The 27,523-nt window shown below is 34.6% G+C and overlaps 1 protein-coding gene across 2 annotated transcripts in view; it reads right to left on the reverse strand.

Moving 5' to 3' along the window:
• The window catches only part of PIGK (phosphatidylinositol glycan anchor biosynthesis class K), a 128,006-nt gene that overhangs the window by 25,549 nt on the left and 74,934 nt on the right, over positions 1-27,523 (reverse strand). For both annotated transcript variants that reach the window (XM_036890254.2, XM_057500338.1), the window contains one exon: positions 14,750-14,834. In XM_036890254.2, coding sequence (XP_036746149.2) covers positions 14,750-14,834 — 85 coding nt within the window. The remainder of the gene's footprint in view (positions 1-14,749; positions 14,835-27,523) is intronic.

Raw genomic sequence — 27,523 nt, forward strand, 5'->3', positions numbered from 1 at the left:
AATGGATCAATGACCAAATAAAAACAGAGATCAAGCAATATATGGAGACAAATGACAACAATAATTCAACACTGCAAAATCTGTGGGAAGCAGCCAAGGCTGAGCTAAGAGGAAAGTATATTGCAATACAGGCCTGCCTCAAGAAAGAAGAACAATCCTATATAAGCAGACTAAACTCACAATTACTGAAACTAGAAAAAGAAGAACAAATGAGGCCCAAAGTCAGTAGAAGGAGGGACATAATAAAGATTAGAGCAGAAATAAATAAAATTGAGAAAAATATAACAATAGAAAGAATCAATGAAAGCAAGAGCTGGTTCCTCTAGAAAATAAACAGAATAGATAAAACCCTAGCCAGAATTATCAAGAAAAAAAGAGAGTCTACTCACATAAACAGAATCAGAAATGAGAAAGGAAAAATCACTATAGACACCACAGAAATACAAAGAATTATTAGAGACTACTATGAAAAATTATACGCTAACAAACTGGATAACCTAGAAGAAATGGACAACCTTCTAGAGAAATACAACCTTCCAAGGCTGACCAAGGAAGAAGCAGAAAATCTGAATAGACCAATTACCAGCAATGAAATTGAATCGGTAATCGAAAAACTACTTAAGAACAAAACCCCTGAACCAGATGGCTTCACCGTTGAATTTTTTCAAACATTTAGTGAAGACCTAATACCCACCCTCCTTAAAGTTTTCCAAGAAGTAGAAGAGGATGGAATACCTCCAAACTCATTCTATGAGGCCATCATTACTCTAATATTAAAACCAGGTGAAGACACAACAAAAAAGGAAAATTACAGAACAATATCCCTGATGAATATAGATGCAAAAATACTCAACAAAATATTACAAGCCAAATTCAAAAATACATCAAAAAAGATCATCCATCATGATCAAGTAGGATTTATTACAGGGATGCAAAGATGGTACAACATTCGAAAATCCATCAACATCATCCACCACATCAACAAAAAGAAGTACATAAACCACATGATCATCTCCATAGATGCTGAAAAAGCATTTGACAAAATTCAACATCCATTAAAGATAAAAACTCTCAACAAAATGGGTATAGAGGGCAAGTATCTCAACATAATAAAGGCCATATAAGACAAGCCCACAGCCAACATCATACTTAACAGCAAGAAGCTGAAAGCATTTCCTTTAAGCTCGGAAACAAGACAAGGATGCCCACTTTCCCCACTTCTACTCAACAGAGTACTGGAGGTCCTAGCCATGGTAATCAGAAAACACAAAGAAATAAAAGGCATCCAGATTGGCAAGGAAGATGTTAAACTGTCCCTGTTTGCAGATGACATGATATTGTACATAAAAAACCCTAAAAGAATCCACTTGAAAACTAGTAGGACTAATATCTGAATTCAGCAAAGTTGCTGGATACAAAATTAATACACAGAAATCTGTGGCATTCCTATACACTAACAATGAACTGGAAGAGAGAGAAATCAGGAAAACAATTCCATTCACAATTGCATCAAAAAGAATAAAATACCTAGGAATAAACCTAACTAAGGAAGTAAAAGACCTATACTCTGAAAACTACAAGACACTCATGAGAGAAATTAAAGATACCAATAAATGGAAACACATCCTGTGCTCACAGATAGGAAGAATTAATATTGTTAAAATGACCATCCTGCCTAAAGCAATCTACAGATTCAATGCAATCCCTGTCAAAATACTAACGGCATTCTTCAACGAACTAGAGAAAATTGTCCTAAAATACATATGGAACCACAAAAGACCCCGAATAGCCAAAGCAATTCTGAGAAGGAAGAATAAAGCAGGGTTCATTACGCTCCCCAACTTCAAGTTCTACTACAAAGCAACAGTAATCAAGACAATTTGGTACTGGCACAAGAACAGACCCATAGACCAATGGGACAGACTAGAGAGCCCTGATATAAACCCAACCATATATGGTCAATTAATATATGATAAAGGAGTCATGGACATACAAAGGGGAAATGACAGCCTCTTCAACAACTGGTGTTGGCAAAACTGGACAGCTACATGCGAGAGAATGAAACTGGATTATTGTTTAACCCCATACACAAAAGTAAACTCGAAATGGATCAAAGACTTGAATGTAAGTCATGAAACCATAAAACTCTTAGAAGACAACATAGGCAAACAAATCCTGAATATAAGCATGAGCAACTTCTTCCTGAATGCATCTCCTTGAGCAAAGGAAACAAAAGCAAAAATGAACTTATGGGATTACATCCAACTAAAAAATTTTTGTATGGCAAAGGACATCATCAACAGAACAAAAAGGCATCCTACAGTATGGGAGAATATATTTGTAAATGACATATCCGACAAGGGGTAACATCCAAAATATATAAAGAACTTACACACCTCAACACCCAAAAGCAAATAACCCAATTAACAAATGGACAGAGGATATGAAGAGACAGTTCTCCAAAGAAGAAGTTCAGATGGCCAACAGACACATGAAAAGATGCTCCATATCACTAATCATCAGGGAAATGCAAATTAAAAACCACAATGAGATATCACTTCACACCAGTAAGGATGGCCAGCATTGAAAAGACTAAGAAAAACAAATGTTGGTGAGGATGTGGAGAAAGGGAAACCCTCCTACACTGCTGGTGAGAATGTAAGCTAGTTCAACCATTGTGGAAAGCAATATGGAGGTTCCTCAAAAAACTAAAAATAAAAATACAATTTGACCCCCAAATCCCACTCCTTGGAATTTACCCAAAGAATACTTCTCAGATTCAAAAAGACATATGCACCCCTATGTTTATTGCAGCACTTTTTTCAATAGCCTAGATATGGAAGCAACCTAAGTGTCCATCAGTAGATGAATGGATAAAGATGTGGTACATATACACAATGGAATACTATTCGGCCATAAGAAAGAAACAATCCTATCATTTGCAACAACATGGATGGAGCTAGAGGATATTATGCTCAGTGAAATAAGCCAGCCAGAGAAAGACAAATGCCAAATGATTTCCCTCATTTGTGGAGTATAACAATGAAGTAAAACTGAAGGAACAAAATGGCAGCAGACTCAGAGACTCCATGAATGAACTAGTGGTTACCAAAGGGGAGGGCTGTGGGAGGGCGGGAGAAGGGGATTGAGGAGTATCATGTTTAGTACACATGGTGTGGGGGATCACGGGGAGAACAGTGTAGCACAGAGAAGGCACATAATGGATCTGTGGTATCTTACTACACTGATGGACAGTGACTGCATTGCGGTATATGGGTTGGGACTTGATAATATGGGTAAGTGTAGTAACCACATTGTTTTTCATGTGAAACCTTCATAAGAGTGTATATCAATCAAATCTTAATAAAAAATTTTTTAAAAAAAAGAAGAGATCCCATTTTAATTTTCCTTTTTATTCCATATACTTCTGGTACTACTTCGGGTAGGTCCCTGGGTTTAGCTGCAGTCTGTATTAAGATAGGCACATAATAATAAAAGCCAACTGATAAAAGCAACAATGTATTTACCTCACATTTTTCTTTAATGAAAATGTTAAATTAACCATATTGTATTGTAAATTGAAACCTTCCTACCAGAAGCACAGGATGCACTGAACAGGAAGGATCTGGCTCTGTTTTCTTTACCATACATTGTACTTTTTCTTCCATGTACAGATTCTCTATCTTAAAAGTAGGTACAAATCTATAGCAAGGGAACTAGCCAAGAAGCACATCACTTTTTCCTTTTTAGGAGCTGGAAATGGGCCTATTTACTCCAATCTACTACTGTCTGTCTCAATCTTCAGAAGGTCAACATTTATTCAAACACCAGTGATCCTCCACCAAAGCACACTTATGCCCCTCTTATTATGGTCTACACTTAACCCTTAAGACAAGCATAGTCAGAAAATCTAAGACTACATAGGAAGCTATGTGATATGTTTTGTTATACTGGAATACAAAAAATGGTAACATTCTTTATACTCGGCACATTTACAAAATTATAATGAATTTTAAAAGAGCAAAATGCAATTTAGTACTGCCATTATGATTATATCATGTTATCTATCAATGAAATGAAAATCCAGTATGAAACATATTTTCCTAAGTCTTTACTATTTAAATAAAATATTGTAAAGGAAAAAGAAAAATTTTATAATATATTTTCTATGAAGAAGCACCAAAAACTTCTGAAAGACTTTTGTCTTAGTTACTATGATGAAGCTGTAATGCAAAGGGAATAAAGTTAATTACTATCAACATCTTAATATTCAAAGCAATACAAAGGGTCAAATGTCTATTATTCATTAGGGATATTTGCTTTCTAAATGTGATGGACTCTAAATTACTTTGACTTATGAAAGAAATGTGTAGTTGTTTTTAATTACTGATTGTTTATTGCAGTTGTGGGTGTCTAATCTCAGTGTCCACTCATACAAGTTAGAGACCATTAAGGCTCTTTAACACTCACTTTTCTTACAACTTTGGACAAACCCCTATCTATTAGGCTTCCTTCAGTGGTAAGAAGCAGATAAAGAATTAGTACAGGCAAACAGTGAATGAATTATTTTCCAAATGTACTTTTTTATCATTAGTTTTATGGAAGTCAGAAAATATGTTTTTTTGAACATTATGTTATATATGGTTGTTAGTTTAATCAGGATAATTCACAAATCTCTTAAATCCTTTATGTTGCTGAACTATTTGAACTAAATGTGGATCCACAGATTAGGTGATCACATAGAAGAAACTTTTCTCTTGATTCAAGTGAGTTAAGTATAGGAAGAAATGTTAAATTAGTAAAGGTAACCTTTAGCACCGTCTCCTATTAGTCTTTGTATCCATGTCCCTTCAGATCTCTACCTGTCTCAACATTCAATGGGAAGCCAAGGATAATTGGGGTAGAGAAGGAAATCAAGAATAGAAGTATATAGAGGGTAACTCTCTTTAGTCAAGTTTTAAATTAAATGGATATTCATGTGTTGAATATTTAACCAGTTCTATTGATACTTAGTACTTCTAAAATATGGTTTCAATTAACCATAACATGCATTACCTGTTGACACCTCACTCATCAAATTTCCTGGAGACAAAGTTCCTTTGTAAGAACTTTACAATGATCATAAGAGGAACTATAGCATAGTAATTAAGAGGAAGGAAGGGCTTTGAAGTCAAACAGACTTATATCCAAATTCTGGCTTTGTCATTAACCAGATGGTAGATCTTAGGCAAGTTATTCAAACCATTCTGAACCTCAGTTTATCTGTGCATAAAATGGGAATGACAACTTTTTCAATGATACTAATTATTTTCTGATGATTATTATGATTAAGTGTGAAAAATGATGCTTTGCACCTGTTTGGAAAGGAATAGATGAATCTGAGAGACCTTTAAAGACAGAATAAACAAGAATTAAAAACCAGTTATATATAAGTATTATGAGAGGGAGAAGAAGGGATGAAGAGAGGAAAGGAGACAAGGAGGGAGGAGAGACAGAGGAAAAAATGTCCGATATTCTGAACCAGTATTATTGAGAATATAGTTGCATTAATATATAAAACAACAGAAGAACTATTTAGGAAAGGAGTGAATTCTGTTTTAGATAATGTGTTGGAGATCAAGAGGAGCTGTCTTAAAGGCAATAAACTACTGGAGAAAATAAGAAGGAAATGAGAATATTTGGGGTCACAGGCATGTAAATGGTATTGAAAACCATCATAGTAGATTAAGCAGTAGGGAGTGCATGTCCACAGGAATTTGTAAAAGGGAAAGAGATCCTATCAATCAGCCTAGGAAAAGAGCAGCAAAAGATTTTTGAAGTAAGTGATAAGAGAGACTGGAGGAAAACCAGTATACAGTGATGGTTCAAGAGTAAAGAAAAAATGTTTCAGAAAATTAATTGAGTCAAATAACACAAAAAAGTCAAAGATTACAATGATGTGAAATATTAAATTAGGAAATTTTAGTAAACTTCACAAGAACAAGTTGCAGAGCAGTTGCTGAGGTGTTAACTAGAATAGATTATTAATTAATCTATTTAATCTATTAATTAATAATCTAGTAGATTGAGAAAGAAATGAAGAGAGCTAGTTTACTTTTTTTGTTGTACTAATATATACATAATATAAAATTTACCATTTCAACCATTTTTAGGTATACAGTTCAGTGGCATTAAGTACATTCACACCTTTGTGTAACCATCACTAGCATCCATCACTAGGAACTTTTCCATCTTCCCAAAATGAAACCCAATACCCATTAAATAACAGTTTCCCAGTCCCTCCTCCTTCAGCCCTTGGCAACCACCACTCTATTTTCTGTCTCTATGAATTTGACTATTCTAGGAGCCTCATATAAATGGAATCATACAATATTTGTACTTTTGTGTCTGGCTTATTTCACTTAGCATAACATCTTCAAGGTTCAAGCAGGTGTCAGAATTTCCTTCCTTTTTAAGTCTAAATATTCCATTCTACATATATGCCATCTTTTGTTTATCCATTTATTCATCAATGGACATTTTTGGTGTTTCTACCTTTTGGCTATTGTGAATAATGCTGCTATAAATAATAGGGTACAAATATCTGCCTACATCACTGTTTTTAATTCTTTTCGGTATGTACTCAAAGTGGAACTGCTAGAACATGTGGTAATTGTGATAATAATTTTTTGAGGAACCACCTTCCTGTTTTCCATAGTAGCCATACCATTTTACATTTCCATTAGCAGAGCACAAAGGTTCAATTTCTCCACATCTTCACCAACACTCATTATTTTCTAGTTTTTGGTAACAGCCATCCTAATGTGCATGAAGAGGTATCTCATTGTGGTCCTGACTTGCATTTCGCTATTGATTAATGATGTTGAACATCTTTTCATGTGCAAATTGACCATCTCATTTCATAATAGGGTTGTTTGCTCTATCTGTTGTTGAGCTAGATTATTTTTAAAACATCAACAGGAGAGAAAGGAGAAAGAGTGAAGTTTGATGGGAAAGACTGTTTTAAGGACTAAAAGCACCTAGTCAGCAATGCAGACTGTAAACACGAGAGCAGCGTAAGTGATGGAACAGGGCTCCTGACTGCATAATCAAGGCTATCTCTGATACAATTCACACACTTCTTCTTTTGAGATGGGCAGAAAAGAAAGGCTCAATGAAGACACAAATAAGCCTGAGGTATAGGGAAGGCATACCAAAGGTGTTTTTGCCTAATGGCCTCAGTTTTCTCCAGACTTAGGAGGCTATATCAGCTGAGCATAAAAGGAGACAGAAGTGAAGTATACATATATGTAGTAAATATTTGGAACATCTGCTATGGAACTTTGGAAAGAGACCTAACTAGACTTATTCAGCAGCATTTAACCCAGATGCAACTGTCACTGTCTTCCACTGTTACTATTATATTAACTGCCATCATCACCATATTTCCAATGTATTTTTTGCAAAAGAAAGATTAAGAAAATTGCCCAAGACTGGATAGTTATTAAATGGTGACGCTTGAATTCAATTCCAGTTCATTCTATTTCATTGTGTGGTTTCCTAAGAAATGTGATAACAAACACAACAATTTTAAACATAATTCTTTTGGTCCCAATCCAATTCCTCTTCTGAACAAAATCTTAGAAGGGGAACTATCATTATTTATAAATACACACTCAGTAACAAACTACTTTTCAAATAGGTTTTATTAACTTACATTTTCCATAGCAATTTAGCAGCATGTCCGTTTCATTGCCTCTTTACCAACACCAACTATTTTCTTTTGAAAATTATGTATATATTTGGTGAAAATCGGTATCAATTTGTTTTTATTTTAATAATGATTTTTTAATTTAAAACTTAATAATTAGTGAGGCTTGCACTTTTCATTTCTAATACAGAACTTTAATGTATCAGAAACTATGATAACAAATTTATAGGTGGACACAATTTTCAAACTTACATAAAGTTGATGAAATAGCATAGTGAAATACTGATCACTATTTTCAAACAGCTTTACAGTTTCATTTATTCCTCAAATAGTGACATTTTGGAACTGACTGTTATAAGTTATAATATGAAAGCTAAGGCTAATTTATATGAATTTAAAATCACATTCCAGTTGATATTAAAAGGATAGCACATGACCTTCAAGTAGTTTGATTTTCATTAGTTGCCTTATAATCTGAATGAAAATAAGTCAACAGTATATTATCTTTCACTAGACTTCAATTTTAAAGTTGCTATGATTAAGGAAAGCTCTGCAAGGTTCTAAAGCAATCTTAGTCAGTCCCTAGGCAGGGAGAGTGATATGGATTCAGTAGCCTTTTGAAGAGTTTCCAGATATCGATAGTTCAATAGGCACATTTTTAAAAAGAAGGTGTCTGAGATTTTCTACTTCAAAGACATTTCAGTCAACCTTTAGTAAAGTTTAATTATAATGGCACAGGCATTACTGGTATAGAAAAACATTAAAATGCCAAAATAGCTACAGTAAAACAAGATGAAGCATTATCATAAACAATGACAGAAGAACTGGAAAATTATCCAAATCCATGTTTTATGATGACAAAAGCTAGAACTGCAGCATCAACACCGCCTCTCGGGATGCAGAGAAATGAGGTGAGATTCTCAATTATACACATTTTTAAATGTCACAGTTAAAAGATTAAGAGACTGGACTATACAAATAAAAGGTTCTAAGGGCACATGCTGCAAATAATCACCCGGGTGGTCCTCAAACCGAGATTGATACTGTCCTCCCTGGAAGGGGGGAGTTCAGAAAAGGCAAGGACAATGACAGGAGTGCTAATGGCAGCCAGTGTTTGGAAGGACCAGAGATGCCAAATACCTGTGATGCACAGACCAGTCTTGTGCAATGAAAAAAGTGCCCTACTCAAATGTCAAGGGCATTCCCAAAGAGAAACAATGGACACACAGGAACTATATGGACTGGTTATACTGGCAAAAAATTATCTGTAGGACTTAGAAATAACAAAGCACAGATAAAACAACATTTTGCCAGATAACCTTCTGTGTGGTAAGCCAGGGCCTGACAGAACTCTCGAGTAAACTGAATCTTTAATGGATACACAGCCCTACAGTATCTTTTGGGGACTGTGTTATCATCACATACACTGTGTAGAGATGCATTTAAAATCAGAGATATTGTAGTGCATTAATCTTATAAAGACATTAAGGGATTTGTAAGAAGGCTTATAGTTGAAAAAAGGGGACTTCAGAGAAAGCTTGGAATATGGGTAAGAACACAGTGGATAATGTATCTGTCAAAGTGAAGTGTTCACTGATATATAAAATTTGAGTAAACTGAAGTTTTTAAAAGCATACATGGGTTTGTGCCTTTGTTTATAGAAAGACTTTGCTTCTGCCTGAGTGGAGGGTCTTGAATGAATGAGGGAGATAAAATTGTTTCATAACATTGAGTTCAGAACTGAAACGTTCACGTATCTTAAATCCCAGGGAAGTACCTCCTAAAAGCTCTCTGATTAAGATGTTTAAATCATGCATATAAATGTTTTATAATATAGGAATAGAATGAGATACAAAGATAAATTTAATTTCACAAATAGGGACAATAATAAGCAGGACCAAGAACAGACTCTTGGAGACTTAAATTCACTTAGTATTTATTAAGTTCACACCATATCTTAGTTGCTTCCATAGCACAGAATAGCCAATTAGAATAAGAGCAAAGCCTCCAATGTTAGAATGTCTAGGTTCAAATTTTGGCTTTGCCATAGATGAGACAATTTTGCTTTGTAGTTTTTGCCATTATTTTCATGCTCAGAAAGTCCTTACAAATATTTGCCAACACACTTTCTATTTTGATATTTTCCATTTCTTCCATTGATCTATAATCAAATTAGAATTCAGTTTTTTCATGTGTTATAAAGTAAAAATCTAGTCTTTTCCACCCAAATATTTTATCAGTTGTCTCAGCATCATTTATTGAATAACTCTTTAATTTCCTACTTGCCTGCAATATGATCTTTATCATTTACCTAGTCCACACACACAGTGAGGTTTCTAGGATAGCTAGGTGATCTATTCTAATTTTGCACACAGAACTTACCTACATTTTTGTATCAGTGCCATTTTGTATATCTGAACACTACAGACCTATTTTAATTCTGCCAGGGCTAACTGAAATTGATTCTTGACACAAATTTTTATTTATTTATTTTTATTAAGGTATCATGGATATATACTTGACACAAAATTTAAAAAAATAAAACACATGGATAACTAAGTCTAAAAAAAGTGTTATGATATTACAGCTAAATTATACATATTCATTTATTACTGACCTTTTCAGTTTTCAGCACATCTCTAAAAGATTTTATTTCAAAGGAAGTTTGAGTAAGATCGGTATTTGGGACTACTCTAATATACATTCCTAACTAGATACAAATTTCTCTTCTTAAAAGATTTTTGTGTTGATTATTTTTTAAATCTCTACTTGTCATTACCTTATAATTCAACAAACTCTACACAGTGCTAATCACCTTCTTATGTTCACAAATTAAAGTAAAATGAAAGTACTAATCCTTTTTTAAAAATGTTATCTGACCCATCTGGGTGCCATTATTTTTACAAAAAAGAAAAAATAGCAACTTTCCATAAAAGTACACTAGCATGTCACATGTTTCAAATATTTATCTTAAATTTATGCTATTTTAATGGTTTAAAATTAACATCTGTGAAGTAAATGTAAAATTACTTATATGTAAAAATAATCCACTTCTTTCCTCACCTGTTTCAGCAAGATAGTTCTGTAACTGCCTTCCTCATAAAAGGATTAAGGGAAAAATCATCATCTTTAAAGAGAAATTATCAACATATGCATGTATGGTTAACCAAACCACTTTCTTTATATGCATTTTTCTATTTCTTCATAGTAGTCTTAAGTCCTAACAAACTTCATAAATCCTTAAAAGGATTAGTTGCACTTTCATATATAGTAATGCCCCTTACAACAGTAATTGTAATTTATGCTTTCCCATGATTTATACTTCCTTTATTTTGCTGCAGGAACAACTAGATTGCCTAAATTGTTAAAATAATGAATCCTATAATTTGCATACCTACTCAGAAACATTTAATAAATGCTACCATTGTTGGCTATGAAAGGAACCTGAGTGTCATAAATAGGTTTGTTTAACAAGCTCTTGGTGACCTTGCGAGATCTCTTAATTCTCTTGGCTTCTTAGTCAGCCTATCAAAGCCCCCCAAATCCAACAGTTATGGTCACCATACCTATACAGTGTCTACTGTGTATCAGACATGGCATTTAATTCACTTTCTAATGAGAATGCTAACAAAATTCACCATTTAGAGAGAATCCATATAACTTCAGCTTACAGGAATGAGATAGAAGGAAATATGGGGGAAAGGAACAAGAAAGAAAAATGAGAAAATCAGAAGACAAAGAGGGGGAAAACAGAGAAGGAATGATAACATGAGAATTGGTTTTTCCCATTACCTACTCTGTTCTCTTCCTCTAACACTGCTGGAGCTGTGCAACCATGTTGGAAAGATGGTATGTTAAATATTAACAGATTTACTGAGCACACCAGCCTCCTCAGTGCTTACCAGAAAAGATGGGATCCAAAACCAAACAATGTAACGGTTTATTCAGTGGAGGAACACCTTGAATCTCTCAGTGTCATGAATCCACATCAACTACCCCCTATTACCCAAATTGTGATTCCATCACTCCAGGAAGGAATGGAAGAGAGAGAAAATCTTACATGTGAGTGACTACATTTTCTACCATTAGGCAGAAACAGGAGGAGGGGCAATAAATCAATTAATAAGAAAATAAATCTAATTCTAAGAAAATATAGAAAAATATATTTGTTCTCCTGAATTACAGCTTCTAAAAATCATGTACACTGTATCAACTATGCTGAGGGGCAGTCCCATTGTTTCCAATTTGTTGTGGTCACAGTAAGGCTGCTGTAAACATCACTGTACTGAGATATTTTGGCTATTACTGAATATTTGTCCCTCCACATGAACTACATGGTCACTTGTTTTTTAACTTTAAAATAAAAACTTGGTCCCAATCTAATTTTAACTGCTAATTTGTGAGAAATTGTATTTTTGTGATATTAAGTTCCCTGTCCCCATCAAGTATTTGGTATATCTCTTTATGAAACATGGTATGTTTCTACTACTACATAGGTTCTATAGTTTACTTGGTAAATTTATTCCTAAGTATTTTATAGTTCTTTTCATCATTGTGAAAGAAAAATTTCCCCATTTCCCTTCTGTGTGCTTATTGTAAATATAGAGCAGCTATCACTTTTATCTATTTTATATCTGGCTCTCTTACCCGATTCTTCTATTAATTTTATTGTTTATAATATGAGTCCCTTGGGTTTCCCGGATGTACAATTATATTTGTTAGGATCCCTAAAAATGGTATATTATTTGGCGGTATAAAATGGCAATACTGAGAATCTTGCCTAGTTCCTAATCATAAAATGCAACTCAAGTAACCCACAAAAATTAATTACTGAGACCCTTTCCTCTCTCCTGTTTTGCTCAAATTGCTCCTCATATTACAGCCTTTGTCCCTGCTCTTCTTCTCCAGCAACTTCTAAACTGTGCTACCAGTGAGAGGCCCTGGCTTCTGATGTTTGGGTAATAAGGAAAAGAGGTGCTCGTAGCTCTCAGTGTACTGTTAAAAATACATATCAATCCATTCTGATATATGCATACATGGCACAAAGCAAGATGCTGAAAGGAATAGCAAGAAATCAGGAATGCCTAGAAAGACAACCAAATACGAGATAAAGGACTTGTGAATACATAATGTGATTTCAAACAGAAATAACACATGCCCCGAAACAGGCATAGTTAAAGCAAGATTAGAGGAAAGATAGAGTATAAAAATAGTTACAGGTGAAAGTTAGCTATAGACTACAATTATATTATAATTTACAGATATATATAATTACAGATTAAAAAGCTTTTGTGGGATGGGCTGAACCTAATTTTCACATGTATTACTATTTTCTTGGAGGAAACAAAACTGCTTTTAAATACTCCACCGATAAGTGAACTTCTAGCAACATAACTCATATGCTTCTAAAAGCATATGACTGATAATGACAGCAGTCCCAAAGTTGCAGTACTGTCAGTAAAGGGAAATAACAAGAAGAAAAGATAAGAGTCTGGTTTAACAATGACCTTTCCTGAATACCCCTTGAAAACAGAATTAATTTTATTCAATAAAAATAACAGAAAATAAATCCCTATCATGCAAATCTCTTAAAAATCAAAAAAATTTTAAATTAGTCACTACAGATTTTAATTTTAATGTTTATAATTCAGTGTTAGAATTAACACAGTTTCTTACAGTGACAAAAATATCATAATAAAAATTTTTGCTAGGGTCAAAAATTTTCATCTTTGAATTCATACAGTGTGTAATAGCAAAATGCAGCTGTTACATAAACCACAGTTTATTGGTTCATTTGTGCTATAAAAATATGACTGACATTTCATCTGGTCAACCATCATAAAGGTTAACTCTTGTTTCCTGTTGCAGATTTTATTCTTGGTGAACTGTTCTGGGAAGATTCTGTTCACCTATTCTGAACGAACCACAGACTGTTTCATCGCCCACTCTTACTGTTAAGGACATATTGACTTGCTGACTGCTCTGCTGTTTAATTCATTTACACTGAGAGTCAGGCATGAAGACAGAATTTTAAATGTGACATTTGCAGGCAGTTAGGTCATTTAAGCTCTGACAACACTAGGGAATTCCTGACATATACACTGGACTTGACTACCAAGTACAGATACGGTTCTCAAAGCCGCAAATTTTGACTTTCTTTTTTGGTAATTTCTCATAAACTTTTAATATTAAATTTTAAATGTCAATGAAAAGATCTAGATAATCAACATTTTAAAGTAAAAGCCTATTTCTTTTAATGAGCTCAAATCATTTCTTCTAATCAACCCCATCAGCTAAAAATTGTTTGACAAAGACATATGGAAAGAATCATCATAATAATTAACATTCACTAAAATTCTGAGAAATTCTAACACTTAAGAGCTTTTCAATTTTTCCTATAATCTATAGATTCTGAGAAATCTAGTAGGTCTAAAAGTCATTAATTCTTATTAACAGACTACTTAAAATTCTTAAATTCTGTACCAGCAGACTATATGCTATCCAAATCACAGTACAAAATTTAAGTTTGAACACTTCCCTCCCATGCTACCTTCTCTAAGATTATAGTTATTAGGAAGGTATGATAGAGTCATTATAATTGGAAATGAAAAAACTGCCCACATGACATTTAGAATTATACTTTACAAGAGTTGATAAATGGGGTGGGGTGGAGGAAGTAAGGAAAGATTGTTCTCATTTTAGCTACTCAAAAAAATTACACCAAATAGTGATTTTTCAGCTCTTTTTCCTTGTCACTATATACAATGGTTCAAATGAAAGTTGTCTAAAATTAAGTCTTGTTGTTAGGTAATGCACAGAAGATAATTCTGATTTACCCTATATTTTATAGAAGTAAGAACTGCTCTACACAGCAAGTAGCCTTTTAATATTGTGCTTTGAATGAGACTTCCAACTGAAATAGGTGGAGTCCAAATAGGAAAAGATGGCCTAGAATGCCTTTCAGCTTTGTACATTGATTCTGGAAAACCTAACAAAAGCAATTACTTTTCAGAGATTAAAAATCCTGTTTCTTTCAAAAGAATAAAATGGAAAGCAAACCTGGTGTATTATCTGAGCTACAGGAAGTTGTTCAGCATATTTCAGAGGTTCCATTAGTTCCTCATCCATTTGGTCTTCCGTATAGCTGGAAAAAATGTAATTAAAAAACACAAAGCTAAGGTAAATACTATATTTAAATATGGAAAATAAAAATGCCAAATATAAAACATATTAAAATATATTTACTATGTTTTCAAAATAATCATTATATCAATAATCTATGAAAAAAATCACCTAATGAAATGTTTTAAATGACAATTACAAGTGTATTTCTATTGTATTTAATTACTATGTAATAAGATCAGCTAATATCATCTAATATTCTCAGATCCTGTCTTTCACTCTGAGACTTAAAAATGTCTAAGAACTCCTTGTTCATAGGGTATGTTTTTTATCACAGTATTTAAAGGTCTTCAAAACCTGGCTCTAACCACATTCGAGCCTCATCTCTAGCAACTCCTTCTCTATGTACCAGTTTATTGGTTCACTCATATCCAACTACTGGCCACCTGCTAGTGGGCCATGCAGTTCCATGATTCTCTGATTTTCTCCATTCTGCTTCCTATTTGGATCAATGATCAGTTCCTTCTTTATTTACTCTTATCTCAAATAAAATAATTTATTTGGGCCAATGTAGGTACATATTTTCCCTCCATGAAGATAAAAAAACCACATCTTATTCTTCTTTGTGTATCAGTTTACCAAATAACAGACTCTATAAATGTTTGTCAAAGACTGTATTAATAAAATGAAGACAATAACTGATAGGTTAATATGGAAAATATTCTCTTTAATATCTACATTTACAATGATATGGAATTGACATAACATATACCTAACACAGTATAAAATAATAAAGTACTGTAGGAATCAAAATCTCCCCAAATGAAGAATTAGAAACAATGGTTTTAAAAAAAATTATTGACCCTTTTTCAAATAGCAAATAAATACTAGATTCCAATATAAGACCTAAACATATTTAAACTTCCTTTTATCTTTTTTCTGTAAATTATGTATCAACTTACCAACTTAAAAATTAAGTTTTGAAAATTGAAACTTTGAATTAATTTGAAAAATAATCAAACAAGACTGGCCTAAGTCTCTAAAGCTACTGTCAAGGGACCTGATGATGAGAAATCTGGACTTTCGCCCAAGAAAAGGGAAATAGAAATAAGGACAAAATTTTGCACATGATTTAAAAGCTTAAAGAAACTCTTAGCTAGATAAAAGTTTGTGTATACTTTGCAGAATTAGCATAAAAGTTATTAATTTGGGGAAACCAGTCTGAAGACTCAGAAATGATGAAAAAAATTAAAACAATGCTTCATAGGGACAGAAAATAGAATGGTAGTTGCCAGGGGCAAAGGATAGGAAAACGGGGAATTATTAGTGAATATGTAGTTTTAGCACTAAAACAAAAAAAAAAATTCTGGAGATGGAGATGATGATGGTTAGTTACATGATAATGTTACTGGATTGTATGCTAAAAATCGTTAGAATGGTAAATCTTATGTATATGTTATGGGCTGGGTTGGGTCCCAGTTGGGCTGAACTGGATACCAAAGATGAAAAAAGTTCTGGAGATGGATGTTAGTTACATGATAATGTTAATGTACATAATGCCACTAAATTGTACACTAAAAATGGTTAGAATGGTAAATTTTATGTTATGTATGTTATGGGCTAAAATGGATCCCACCAAAATTTATATTTTGAAGTTCTACTCAGAAGTTAAATATCTCATCATTTAACTGTATTTGGGATAGGATCTTTAAAGAGGTATCTAAGGTTAAATGAGACCTTTAGGGTAGGCTCTATTCCAGTGTGATAGTGTCCTTGCACAAAGAAGAGATTAAGACATGGAGGCAGAGAGAGTAAAGAACGTATGAAGTCACCAAGGGAAGAACTGGCCACCTAAAAGGAAAGGAGAGAGGTTTCTGAAGAAACCAATCCTGCTAACACTTTGATCTTGGACTTTGAGCTTCCACAACTGTCACTCTAAGTGCACTTCAAAAGTAATCTTGGGATTAATATAGATTTAGGAGTTTTTTTGCTTATTCAGTATTTCACAATAAATTAAATTACTAATTTTGAATTTCGTGAAAATGTCCATTTTCTTGCTTTATATGTTGCTTAGAAGTGTTGATGTTCAGCTGATTTTCTTTCCATGTTAATTATTTTCATTTTTAATTTATATAAAAATGTTTAATTATTTATTATTTTTTGGTGGGGAGGATCAGGTGGTCATTTTTTCCTTTTATTTTAGTAAGGTCTAATACCAGGATGTAGGACAAAGCTAGGAAGTCAGTTGTTCAATATCAACTCTCCTAGGCACATAGGAGTCCTTTCAATTATGGAAATTCAGATCCTCTATTTCAGAAATTTTTTTATTATAATTGTAAATATTATTTCTGTTCATTTTCCATTTGTTTTTCTAGTTCAAGTTTTTGAACTAAATATACTGGATTTTCTCTATCACTTTCTCTCTGATCCTTTTATCTCTCTTATTTCAGTTTCATTTTTTGGACTTTCTCATTTCCATTCTTTATGTCTCTTACTGAATTTTCAGTAATACCTATCTTCCCTTGAATACCTTGTAATTTAGTTTTCATTTCCGAAATGATTTTTGTCCTTTTCCATTGATTTCCTTCCAGAGTTCAGTCAGCTCCTGCTTCATACATCTTCCTGTTGTTTGTCCATTCCAATTGTGAGTTTTGGAATGTTTGACTCATGGTGTCCCTTCAAAATGCAATCACTTGTTTAATATACATTCATGACTGAATGTTGTGTTTGTTTTCCTGTTTTAAGGCTTTTCTTTATATTTTTCCATTGACTCTTTGCCTGTGTGTACATGGGTATTCAGAAGTTTTGATTTTAGTTTTCTGTTTTCTTATAACAATTTGGAAAAGATGCTGGCCTCTTTTTCTGTTGAAAATTATTTGTTTTTTTTTTTTCAGGATCAGTAAAAGCAAGTTATCTTATAATGGGGGGGAGAAGGGAGTTAGTTGGCTTATTATCAAGAGTACCCTCCTGTGTGGTTACCCTGAAGTGTAGTTTCTTAATGAACGGTACTCTTTGTGGTGGTGGTGGTAACTTGATGTTTTTTTCCCCCATTTATTTCCTTTGGACCTTTATCTTCAGCTGTTTCTTTCATTCCTTTCACCACTGAGCCTCCAAGGAACATGTTCTCCCTCCTTGCAAGGTATCTTCCATTTTCTAAGTGTAAGATAAATTTTAGCTGAAATAAGCAGGCGAAGAGAGGCAACAAAGGGCCAGGTAGTTTATTTGAGCGCAATTCCCAGGTGATATTCTCCGGTCTGGTTATCACAGGCCGGGGAAGTCACACCCAGCAGAGCAGGCAGCGAGCTTTTAAAGAAGGTAGGGGGAGGGAGAGCATAGGTTTACAGCATCGCGAGGATTGGCTAACCTAAGGCATCTTTTTCAGGTTGGGAGGGGGCAGCAGCCAGGGACTTTGGCACGTCATCAGTGTCCGACGTGCTTCCCCCCTCCCCCCAGTGCCTCCAACCTTACACTAAGAATTAGTGCTTATCCGAAATTGATACCTAAGGTCACTCACACTAAGCCCCATTTCTGAAATCCTCAGTAGTCAGGGCTCTGATCAAACAGTCCCTGCTTACAATAAACTCAGAACCTGAGAAAACTACAAATGTTAATTTACATTCACATACAACTGCTATTCTAAGAGAACCTGGTATTTTCTCTGGCAAAACTGTAAAGTTCTCTTTCTTAAAGCCATCTGTGGGTAAAATTGAAACATTTCCAGAATTTTTCGCCTGCCTTTGGTGCATCTGCATATTAACAGGTGTTCAGAGGTGTAAACAAGTAGGTTTTCGTGCATTTGCATCTTTCCTAAGGGGTGGAGAAGTTCATCTCCATATCAATGGGTAATTACCTGGGCAACAGAGGGCTTATCGGTACCTGAGGGGTGAGGGGGAGGGCCGGGGTTGTGGCTGCTTGAGCAGGAGAGAGAGATGGGCCGGGCATTTTTTCATAAGCAATAAACAGGTTTTAAACTTTATTTCTCCCTTTGACTGATTTTTGTTTTTAGGGGTATTTTGCCCCGGGATTTCCTTTCCCTGGACTTACACCATCCTAATATTCATTATATTTAACATTTTGAGTTGTTCCTAAAGAATATATTTTCTGTTGTCTCTTTCCAAGATTTTAATAAGAAGACCTACTTAGGTAATTTAATAAGGAAGTAATTTCTGCATAGAGAAAGCTGTGCATTTTTTTTACTTTACTATTTCTTTCAAAACTGTGTCTTTGTTAAAAAATGATTATAAATGGAATTCGTTTATTCTATGAAAAGATTTGGATCCAATACAGTGATGCTACCATCTCAAATCAAAATGCAATAAAAATATTGTCTAAATCTTCTGCATAAGTAAATAAAATACTGCTGACAAAATTCTGAAACCTGTGAAGTTATAGTTTTTACAAACCATCATCTTGAGGATTATCAAGATTTTATTGCATTCCTTTACTTTTTCATAGATGCCCAGTGCCCTCTAAGATCTTTCTCCTCTGTGCTACCCACACACTCCTGAGATAACACTGTAAAATTACTTACTATACCCATCTATATGGCCATCTCTGATTCAGAAACAGGTGAAGTTTTTATTCTATATTGCCATACTATGATTACATTATTCGTGTATAAAATGACAGCTTACTGTGAGCAGAAGGCCAAAGCACCTTTTCAAACAATAGAAATATATCCAACACAAAGAGTAGGAGAGCACACATTATAATGTAAACTAAATGTCAACTAAAAATTAAGAAGGCTAATAAATAATTCAAGACACATCATCTAGGGTAATCCAAAATCATTAAGAAAAATTCTCTAAACATAGCAGGAAGCTAGACAATTTAGTGTAATGTCTTGAATATGACAGCTTAAAAGAATAACCTGAAACTAAAAGTATATAGAGGAACCAAATTAATTTCTAGATACAATCTTGGGAAAAAAGGATAGAAACATTTATACTCCTAAACTGCATTTTTAAAAATGCCCATGCATTCATGTAATTACCAACACACAGTGTTGTGCAAGATACATTTGACCAATCCAGTGCCTTATTGCTATGACAGACCTGATGGTTTAAAGACACTCTCAAGGGAGAAAAGAACTTAAATTTATTGGTCAATAAAGAAACATAAAATGCTATTACAACTCCAGAAATATCCCAAGAGTCACTGAAAATTATTTCTGTGAAGCAATGAGACAATAATCTAATACATCATCTTCCTTGAAATCAGATTCCCCCTCTGAAACTGGCAGCACCAATATCTTTTAATTATCAAACTAAAACCTGTACAAGAAGATATTAAAACATAAGCATGGCTATAACCTACTTTGAAGAAGCACAGTGAAGATGACGTGCAGGGGAAAGACATATAATTTGAGGCAGAGAACAGAAAGTTAATGCCCAAGAGAGCTAAGTTACATTAATTTATGGCCCAACTGCTGAAATGCATCTTATTTACTGTCAGATTGCAATGTGGTATAAAAATATGCACACCAGTTAAAAAAGAATACCTCCCAAGCAACTCAATAAAGCAGTTACAACAAAACTCCAGAAAACCAAGCTCTGGTTCTCACTGAAAGACTTTAGAAGTAACCTCTTTTCTGGTAGAAGTTGAAGGCATGCTTCCCAAAAAGTTCACAGAACCAGCTGGCTACTATACATAAGGGATTATCTTTGCAGAGTCAAAGGCAATTCTAAAACAGCAGTGGTAGGGGGTGGTCAAAGGAAAACCTGCCAAAATTATTGAGCACTTACCCTGTGCTAGGTACTCTACTAGGTTCATATAAACTAAAGTTATATAGGTATTGTTCTAGTCATTTTTTTTTGCTTTTATGTACACAACTATATATATATGAAAATATGTAGAATATCCAGTTTCATTTATAAATTATACTTTATATGTAAATCGGCCACTTGGTTTTTTCACTTCATTTTTTTGAGATCAAAGCATGCCAAAATGATTATCAATTTAGTTCATTACTGTTAATAGCTTTATGATATAATATGAAAATGCTCCATTTTATTTAAACATTTCAATATTGATGGACATCTGCTTCCAATTATCTACTATTAGAAATAATATTGTAATAAATATCCCTCTATGCTACTTTGTCTTCATAAGCAAAAGATGTTCTACAACACAACAAACTATAGCCCACAGGCCAATCTGGCCTGTCACCTGTTTATATATAATGCCCTGTAAACTAAGGATGGTTTTTACAATTTTTTAATGGTTGCAAAAATAAACAGAAATAAGAATAATATCTCAAGACAAATGAAACATATGAAATCCATATTTTAGTATCTGTAAATAAGGTCTTATTTGAATACAGATATTCATTTGTTAATGTCTATGAATGCTTTTGTACTACAATAGCAGGGTATATACATCTGAGACCATAATACCTACAAAGGCTAAAATATGTACTACATGGGTCTTACAGAAAATGTTTGCCAACCCATGTTCTAGAACAATTATTTGAAATTTGACTTGCTGGGTCATAACTTACTCAAATTTTAAATTTTGCTAGAAATACCCAAAATGCTGTCCAAAAAGGCTGTATCAATTTATACTGCCTCCAGAAATGTGTATGTTTCCATTTTCTTCCACCACTGCCACAAAATTTTCTACAAATAAATAGTATCTCATTGTTTTCATTTCCATTTACTTTTTGAAAACATTTATATGGCTCCTGGTGATGGGTATTTTCTCTTTTCCTTACTTTGGTCACTGTTTTTTACGGGACTATCTTTTCTTTTCAAATCAATGTGCAGTGTTACTTATATAATCTGGACAGAAGTTATTTGGTACACATGTTGCAATTAATTTCACCTGGACTTTATCTTATAACTTTGTTGTGGTTGTTGTTTTGCTACATATGATATTTTAATTTTGTGGAAGTAAACTTTAACAATCTTTTATTTGCTATGCTTTTGGTAGCATGACATCTTTTTTTTTTTTTGTAGATAATTATTTTTTATTGAAGGGTAGTTGACACACAGAATTACATTAGTTTCAGGTGTACAACACAGTGATTCAACATTTATATACATGATAATTCTAGGTACCAGTATCACCATACCAAGTTGTTACAATATTTTGACTATATTCCTTATGCTATACATTACATCCCGGTTACTTATTTATTTTACAATTGGAAGTGTGTGTGTATATATATATATATATATATATATATATATATATATGTATGTACACATTTTTTTTTTTGTGAGGGCATCTCTCATATTTATTGATCAAATGGTTGTTAACAACAAAAAAATTCTGTATAGGGGGGATCAATGCTCAATGCACAATCATTAAACCACCCAAAGCCTAATTTTCATCAGTCTCCAATCTTCTGAAGCATAACGAACAAGTTCTTACATAGAGAACAAATTCTTACATAGTGAATAAGTTACATGGTGAACATTACAAGGGCAGTCATCACAGAAGCTTTCGGTTTTACTTATGCATTATGAACTATAAACAGTCAGTTCAAATATGAATACTCATTTGATTTTTATACTTGATTTATATGTGGATACCACATTTCTCTCTTTATTATTATTATTTTTAATAAAATGCTGAAGTGGTAGGTAGATACAAGATAAAGGTAGAAAACATAGTTTAGTGTTGTAAGAGAGCAAATGTAGATGATCAGGTGTGTGCCTGTAGACTATGTGTTAATCCAAGCTAGACAAGGGCCATAAAATATCCATGTATGCAGAAGATTTCTCTCAGAACGGGGGAGGGGGGGTGAGTTTCTAAGCCTCACCTCTGTTGGTCCCCCTTTTTCTCACCTGATGGCCCCCCTGCGACTGTGCCTGTCTTAGGTTGTTCCTCCCTTGAGGAATCTTACCCGTCTCTGGCTAACCAGTCATCTTCCGGGGCCATACAGGGAAATGTTAAGTTGGTAAGTGAGAGAGAAGCCTTATTGTTTGAAAAGGTTAGCTTTTTACTTCTTTGCATGTTTATGCCCTGTGGCTTCTATGCCCAGCATTTGTCTTGAGGTGTCTTTACCACTTGGAAGAATTATGATACTCGGTAAATTCGATATGAGGCACGAATTCTATTTAAGTGTTGTAATTAGGAAGGAAGAAGAAAAGCTATAGAAGTAGCAGGTGGAAGAAAACATGGGAAGATTGATTATTTCTTTGACATATCTTCTTGTAGAGTAACTTAAGCATGTATAGGTTTTAAGCTACTAATTAAATTGCACACACACATTAACATAATAGGAGTACAGTTACGTAACCAAAGCAGACCTGTAATTACCAGCCATCTCCAGTGAAACCAAGAAAACCAGTTAGGCACCTTAGGCATTTGTGAAAACTTATCTATGATATGGTGGATATTGTCCAACTGAACTTGAACAGTCTGAGAGAAATCAGACAAATTAAAACAGTCCATTCCTGGGGACTGTTCACATCCCATATGTTCTTTTAACAGTAAATAGTCTGTAGTTGTAAGATTTTGGAGAGCTACAATTTGCAGTTCTCCTAATTCTTGGTTGAGTTCCAACAGTATAGATCCAGTCAAATTTGTTGTTTTACTATATGCACAGGCCAGCTTAGATATCTCCTTCTTCATTCCCATGGCAAGTCCAGGAACTGGTGGGATGAGTGCATCTACAACTGTAGCAGTGCGTGGATCTTTGTGGGGGTTTTTTGATGATCATCTTCTGGCATGAGTCTTCCAGAGAGTGCTGATGTTGGAAGTTCTTTTTCATATCATATCTTAGTTCATTTTCGGGGTAGCCAGATTAGGCTTTGATCCTCTGTATAAACACAAACAGGCCCTTTGCCTACACTTTTATATGCCCTCTATATCACTGTGTAGAACTCATCGGAGGTCACCACACAGGAACTGCTTTTTTTTTTTTTATCATTAATCTACACTTACATGACGAATATTTTGTTTACTAGGCTCTCCCCTATACCACGTCCCCCCTATAAACCCCTTTACAGTCACTGTCCATCAGCATAGCAAAATGTTGTAGAATCACAACTTGTCTTCTCTGTGTTGTACAGCCCTCCCCTTTCTCCCACCCCCCAATGCATGCTAATCTTAATACCCCCCTTTTTCTCCACCCCTCTTATCCCTCCCTACCCACCCATCCTCCCCAGTCCCTTTCCCTTTGGTACCTGTTAGTCCATTCTTGAGTTCTGTGATTCTGCTGCTGTTTTGTTCCTTCAGTTTTTCCTTTGTTCTTATACTCCACAGATGAGTGAAATCATTTGGTATTCCTCTTTCACTGCTTGGCTTGTCTCACTGAGCATAATACCCTCCAGCTCCATCCATGTTGCTGCAAATGGTAGGATTTGCCCTTTTCTTATGGCTGAGTAGTATTCCATTGTGTATATGTACCACTTCTTCTTTATCCATTCATCTATTGATGGACATTTAGGTTGCTTCCAATTCTTGGCTATTGTAAATAGTGCTGCAATAAACATAGGGGTGCATTCGTCTTTCTCATACTTGATTGCTGCATTCTTAGGGTAAATTCCTAGGAGTGCAATTCCTGGGTGAAATGGTATGTCTGTTCTGAGCATTTTGATGTACCTCCATACTGCTTTCCACAATGGTTGAACTAATTTACATTCTCACCAGCAGTGTAGGAGGGTTCTCCTTTCTCCACAGCCTCGCCAACATTTGTTGTTGTTTGTCTTTTGGATGGCAGCCATCCTTACTGGTGTGAGGTGATACCTCATTGTAGTTTTAATTTCCATTTCTCTGATAATTAGCGATGTGGAGCATCTTTCCATGTGTCTGTTGGCCATCTGTATTTCTTTTTTGGAAAACCGTCTGTTCAGTTCCTCTGCCCATTTTTTAATTGGGTTATTTGTTTTTTGTTTGTTGAGGCATGTGAGCTCTTTATATATTCTGGACGTCAAGCCTTTATCGGATCTGTCATTTTCAAATATATTCTCCCATACTGTAGGGATCCTTTTTGTTCTATTGATGGTGTCTTTTGCTGTACAGAAGCTTTTCAGCTTAATATAGTCCCACTTGTTCATTTTTGCTGTTGTTTTCCTTGCCCGGGGAGATATGTTCAAGAAGAGGTCACTCATGTTTATGTCTAAGAGGTTTTTGCCTATGTTTTCTTCCAAGAGTTTAATGGTTTCATGACTTACATTCAGGTCTTTGATCCATTTTGAGTTTACTTTTGTATATGGGGTTAGACAATGGTCCAGTTTCATTCTCCTACATGTAGCTGTCCAGTTTTGCCAGCACCATCTATTGAAGAGACTGTCACTTCGCCATTGTATGTCCATGGCTCCTTTATCAAATATTAATTGACCATATATGTCTGGGTTAATGTCTGGGTTCTCTAGTCTGTTCCATTGGTCTGTGGCTCTGTTCTTGTGCCAGTACCAAATTGTCTTGATTACTATGGCTTTATAATAGAGCTTGAAGTTGAAGAGTGAGATCCCCCCTACTTTATTCTTCTTTCTCAGGATTGCTTTGGCTATTCAGGGTCTTTGGTGGTTCCATATGAATTTTTGAATTATTTGTTCCAGTTCATTGAAGAATGTTGCTGGTAGTTTCATAGGGATTGCATCAAAACTGTATACTGCTTTGGGCAGGATGGCCATTTTGACAATATTAATTCTTCCCAGCCATGAGCATGGGATGCGTTTCCATCTGTTAGTGTCCCCTTTAATTTCTCTTAAGAGTGACTTGTAGTTTTCAGAGTATAAGTCCTTCACTTCTTTGGTTAGATTTATTCCTAGGTATTTTATTTTTTTTGATGCAATTGTGAATGGAGTTGTTTTCCTGATTTCTCTTTCTGTTGGTTCATTGTTAGTGTATAGGAAAGCCACAGATTTCTGTGTGTTGATTTTGTATCCTGCAACTTTGCTGTATTCCGATATCAGTTCTAGTAGTTTTGGGGTGGAGTCTTTAAGGTTTTTTATGTACAGTATCATGTCATCTGCAAATAGTGACAGTTTAACTTCTTCTTTACCAATCTGGATTCCCTGTATTTTTTTGTTTTGTCTGATTGCCATGGCTAGGACCTCCAGTACTTTGTTAAATAACAGTGGGGAGAGTGGGCATCCTTGTCCAGTTCCCGATCTCAGAGGAAAAGCTTTCAGCTTCTCGCTGTTCAATATAATGTTGGCTGTGGGTTTTTCATAGATGGCCTTTATTATGTTGAGTTACTTGCCCTCTATTCCCATTTTGCTGAGAGTTTTTATCATGAATGGATGTTGAACTTTGTCAAATGCTTTTTCAGCATCTATGGAGATGATCATGTGGTTTTTGTCTTTCTTTTTGTTGATGTGGTGGATGATGTTGATGGACTTTCGAATGTTGTGCCATCCTTGCATCCCTGGGATGAATCCCACTTGGTCATGGTGTATGATCCTTTTGATGTATTTTTTAATTCGGTTTGCTAATATTTTGTTGAGTACTTTTGCATCTACGTTCATCAGGGATATTGGTCTGTAGTTTTCTTTTTTGGTGGGGTCTTTGCTTGGTTTTGGTATTAGGGTGATGTTAGCTTCATAGAATGAGTTTGGGAGTTTACCCTCCTCTTCTATTTTTTGGAAAACTTTAAGGAGAATGGGTACTATGTCTTCCCTGTATGTCTGATAAAATTTCGAGGTAAATCCATCTGGCCCGGGGGTTTTGTTCTTTGGTCGTTTTTTGATTACTGCTTCAATTTCGTTGCTGGTAATTGGTCTGTTTAGATTTTCTGTTTCTTTTTGGGTCAGTCTTAGAAGGTTGTATTTTTCTAGGAAGTTGTCCGTTTCTCCTAGGTTTCCCAGCTTGTTAGCATATAGGTTTTCATAGTATTCTCTAATAATTCTTTGTATTTCTGTGGGGTCCGTCGTGATTTTTCCTTTCTCGTTTCTGATACTGTTGATTTGTGTTGACTCTCTTTTCCTCTTAGTAAGTCTGGCTAGAGGCTTATCTATTTTGTTTATTTTCTCGAAGAACCAGCTCTTGGTTTCATTGATTTTTGCTATTGTTTTATTCTTCTCAATTTTATTTATTTCTTCTCTGATCTTTATTATGTCCCTCCTTCTGCTGACCTTAGGCCTCATTTGTTCTTCTTTTTCCAATTTCGATAATTGTGACATTAGACCATTCATTTGGGATTGTTCTTCCTTTTTAAAATATGCTTGGATTGCTATAAGCTTTCCTCTTAAGACTGCTTTTGCTGTGTCCCATAGAAGTTGGGGCTTAGTGTTGTTGTTGTCGTTTTTTTCCATATATTGCTGGATCTCCATTTTGATTTGGCCATTGATCCATTGATTATTTAGGAGTGTGTTGTTAAGCCTCCATGTGTTTGTGAGCCTTTTTGCTTTCTTTGTACAGTTTATTTCTAGTTTTATGCCTTTGTGGTCTGAAAAGTTGGTTGGTAGGATTTCAATCTTTTGGAATTTACTGAGGTTCTTTTTGTGGCCTAGTATGTGGTCTATTCTGGAGAATGTTCCATGTGCACTTGAGAAGAATGTGTATCCTGTTGCTTTTGGATGTAGAGTTCTGTAGATGTCTATTAGGTCCATCTGTTCTAGTGTGTTGTTCAGTGCCTCTGTGTCCTTACTTATTTTCTGTCTGGTGGATCTGTCCTTTGGAGTGAGTGGTGTGTTGAAGTCTCCTAGAATGAATGCATTGCATTCTATTTCCTCCTTTAGTTCTGTTAATATTTGTTTCAGGTATGTTGGTGCTCCTGTATTGGGTGCATATATATTTGTAATGGTTATATCCTCT

This window comes from Manis pentadactyla, chromosome 4, assembly GCF_030020395.1.
Source record: "Manis pentadactyla isolate mManPen7 chromosome 4, mManPen7.hap1, whole genome shotgun sequence".
NCBI lineage: Eukaryota > Metazoa > Chordata > Mammalia > Pholidota > Manidae > Manis > Manis pentadactyla.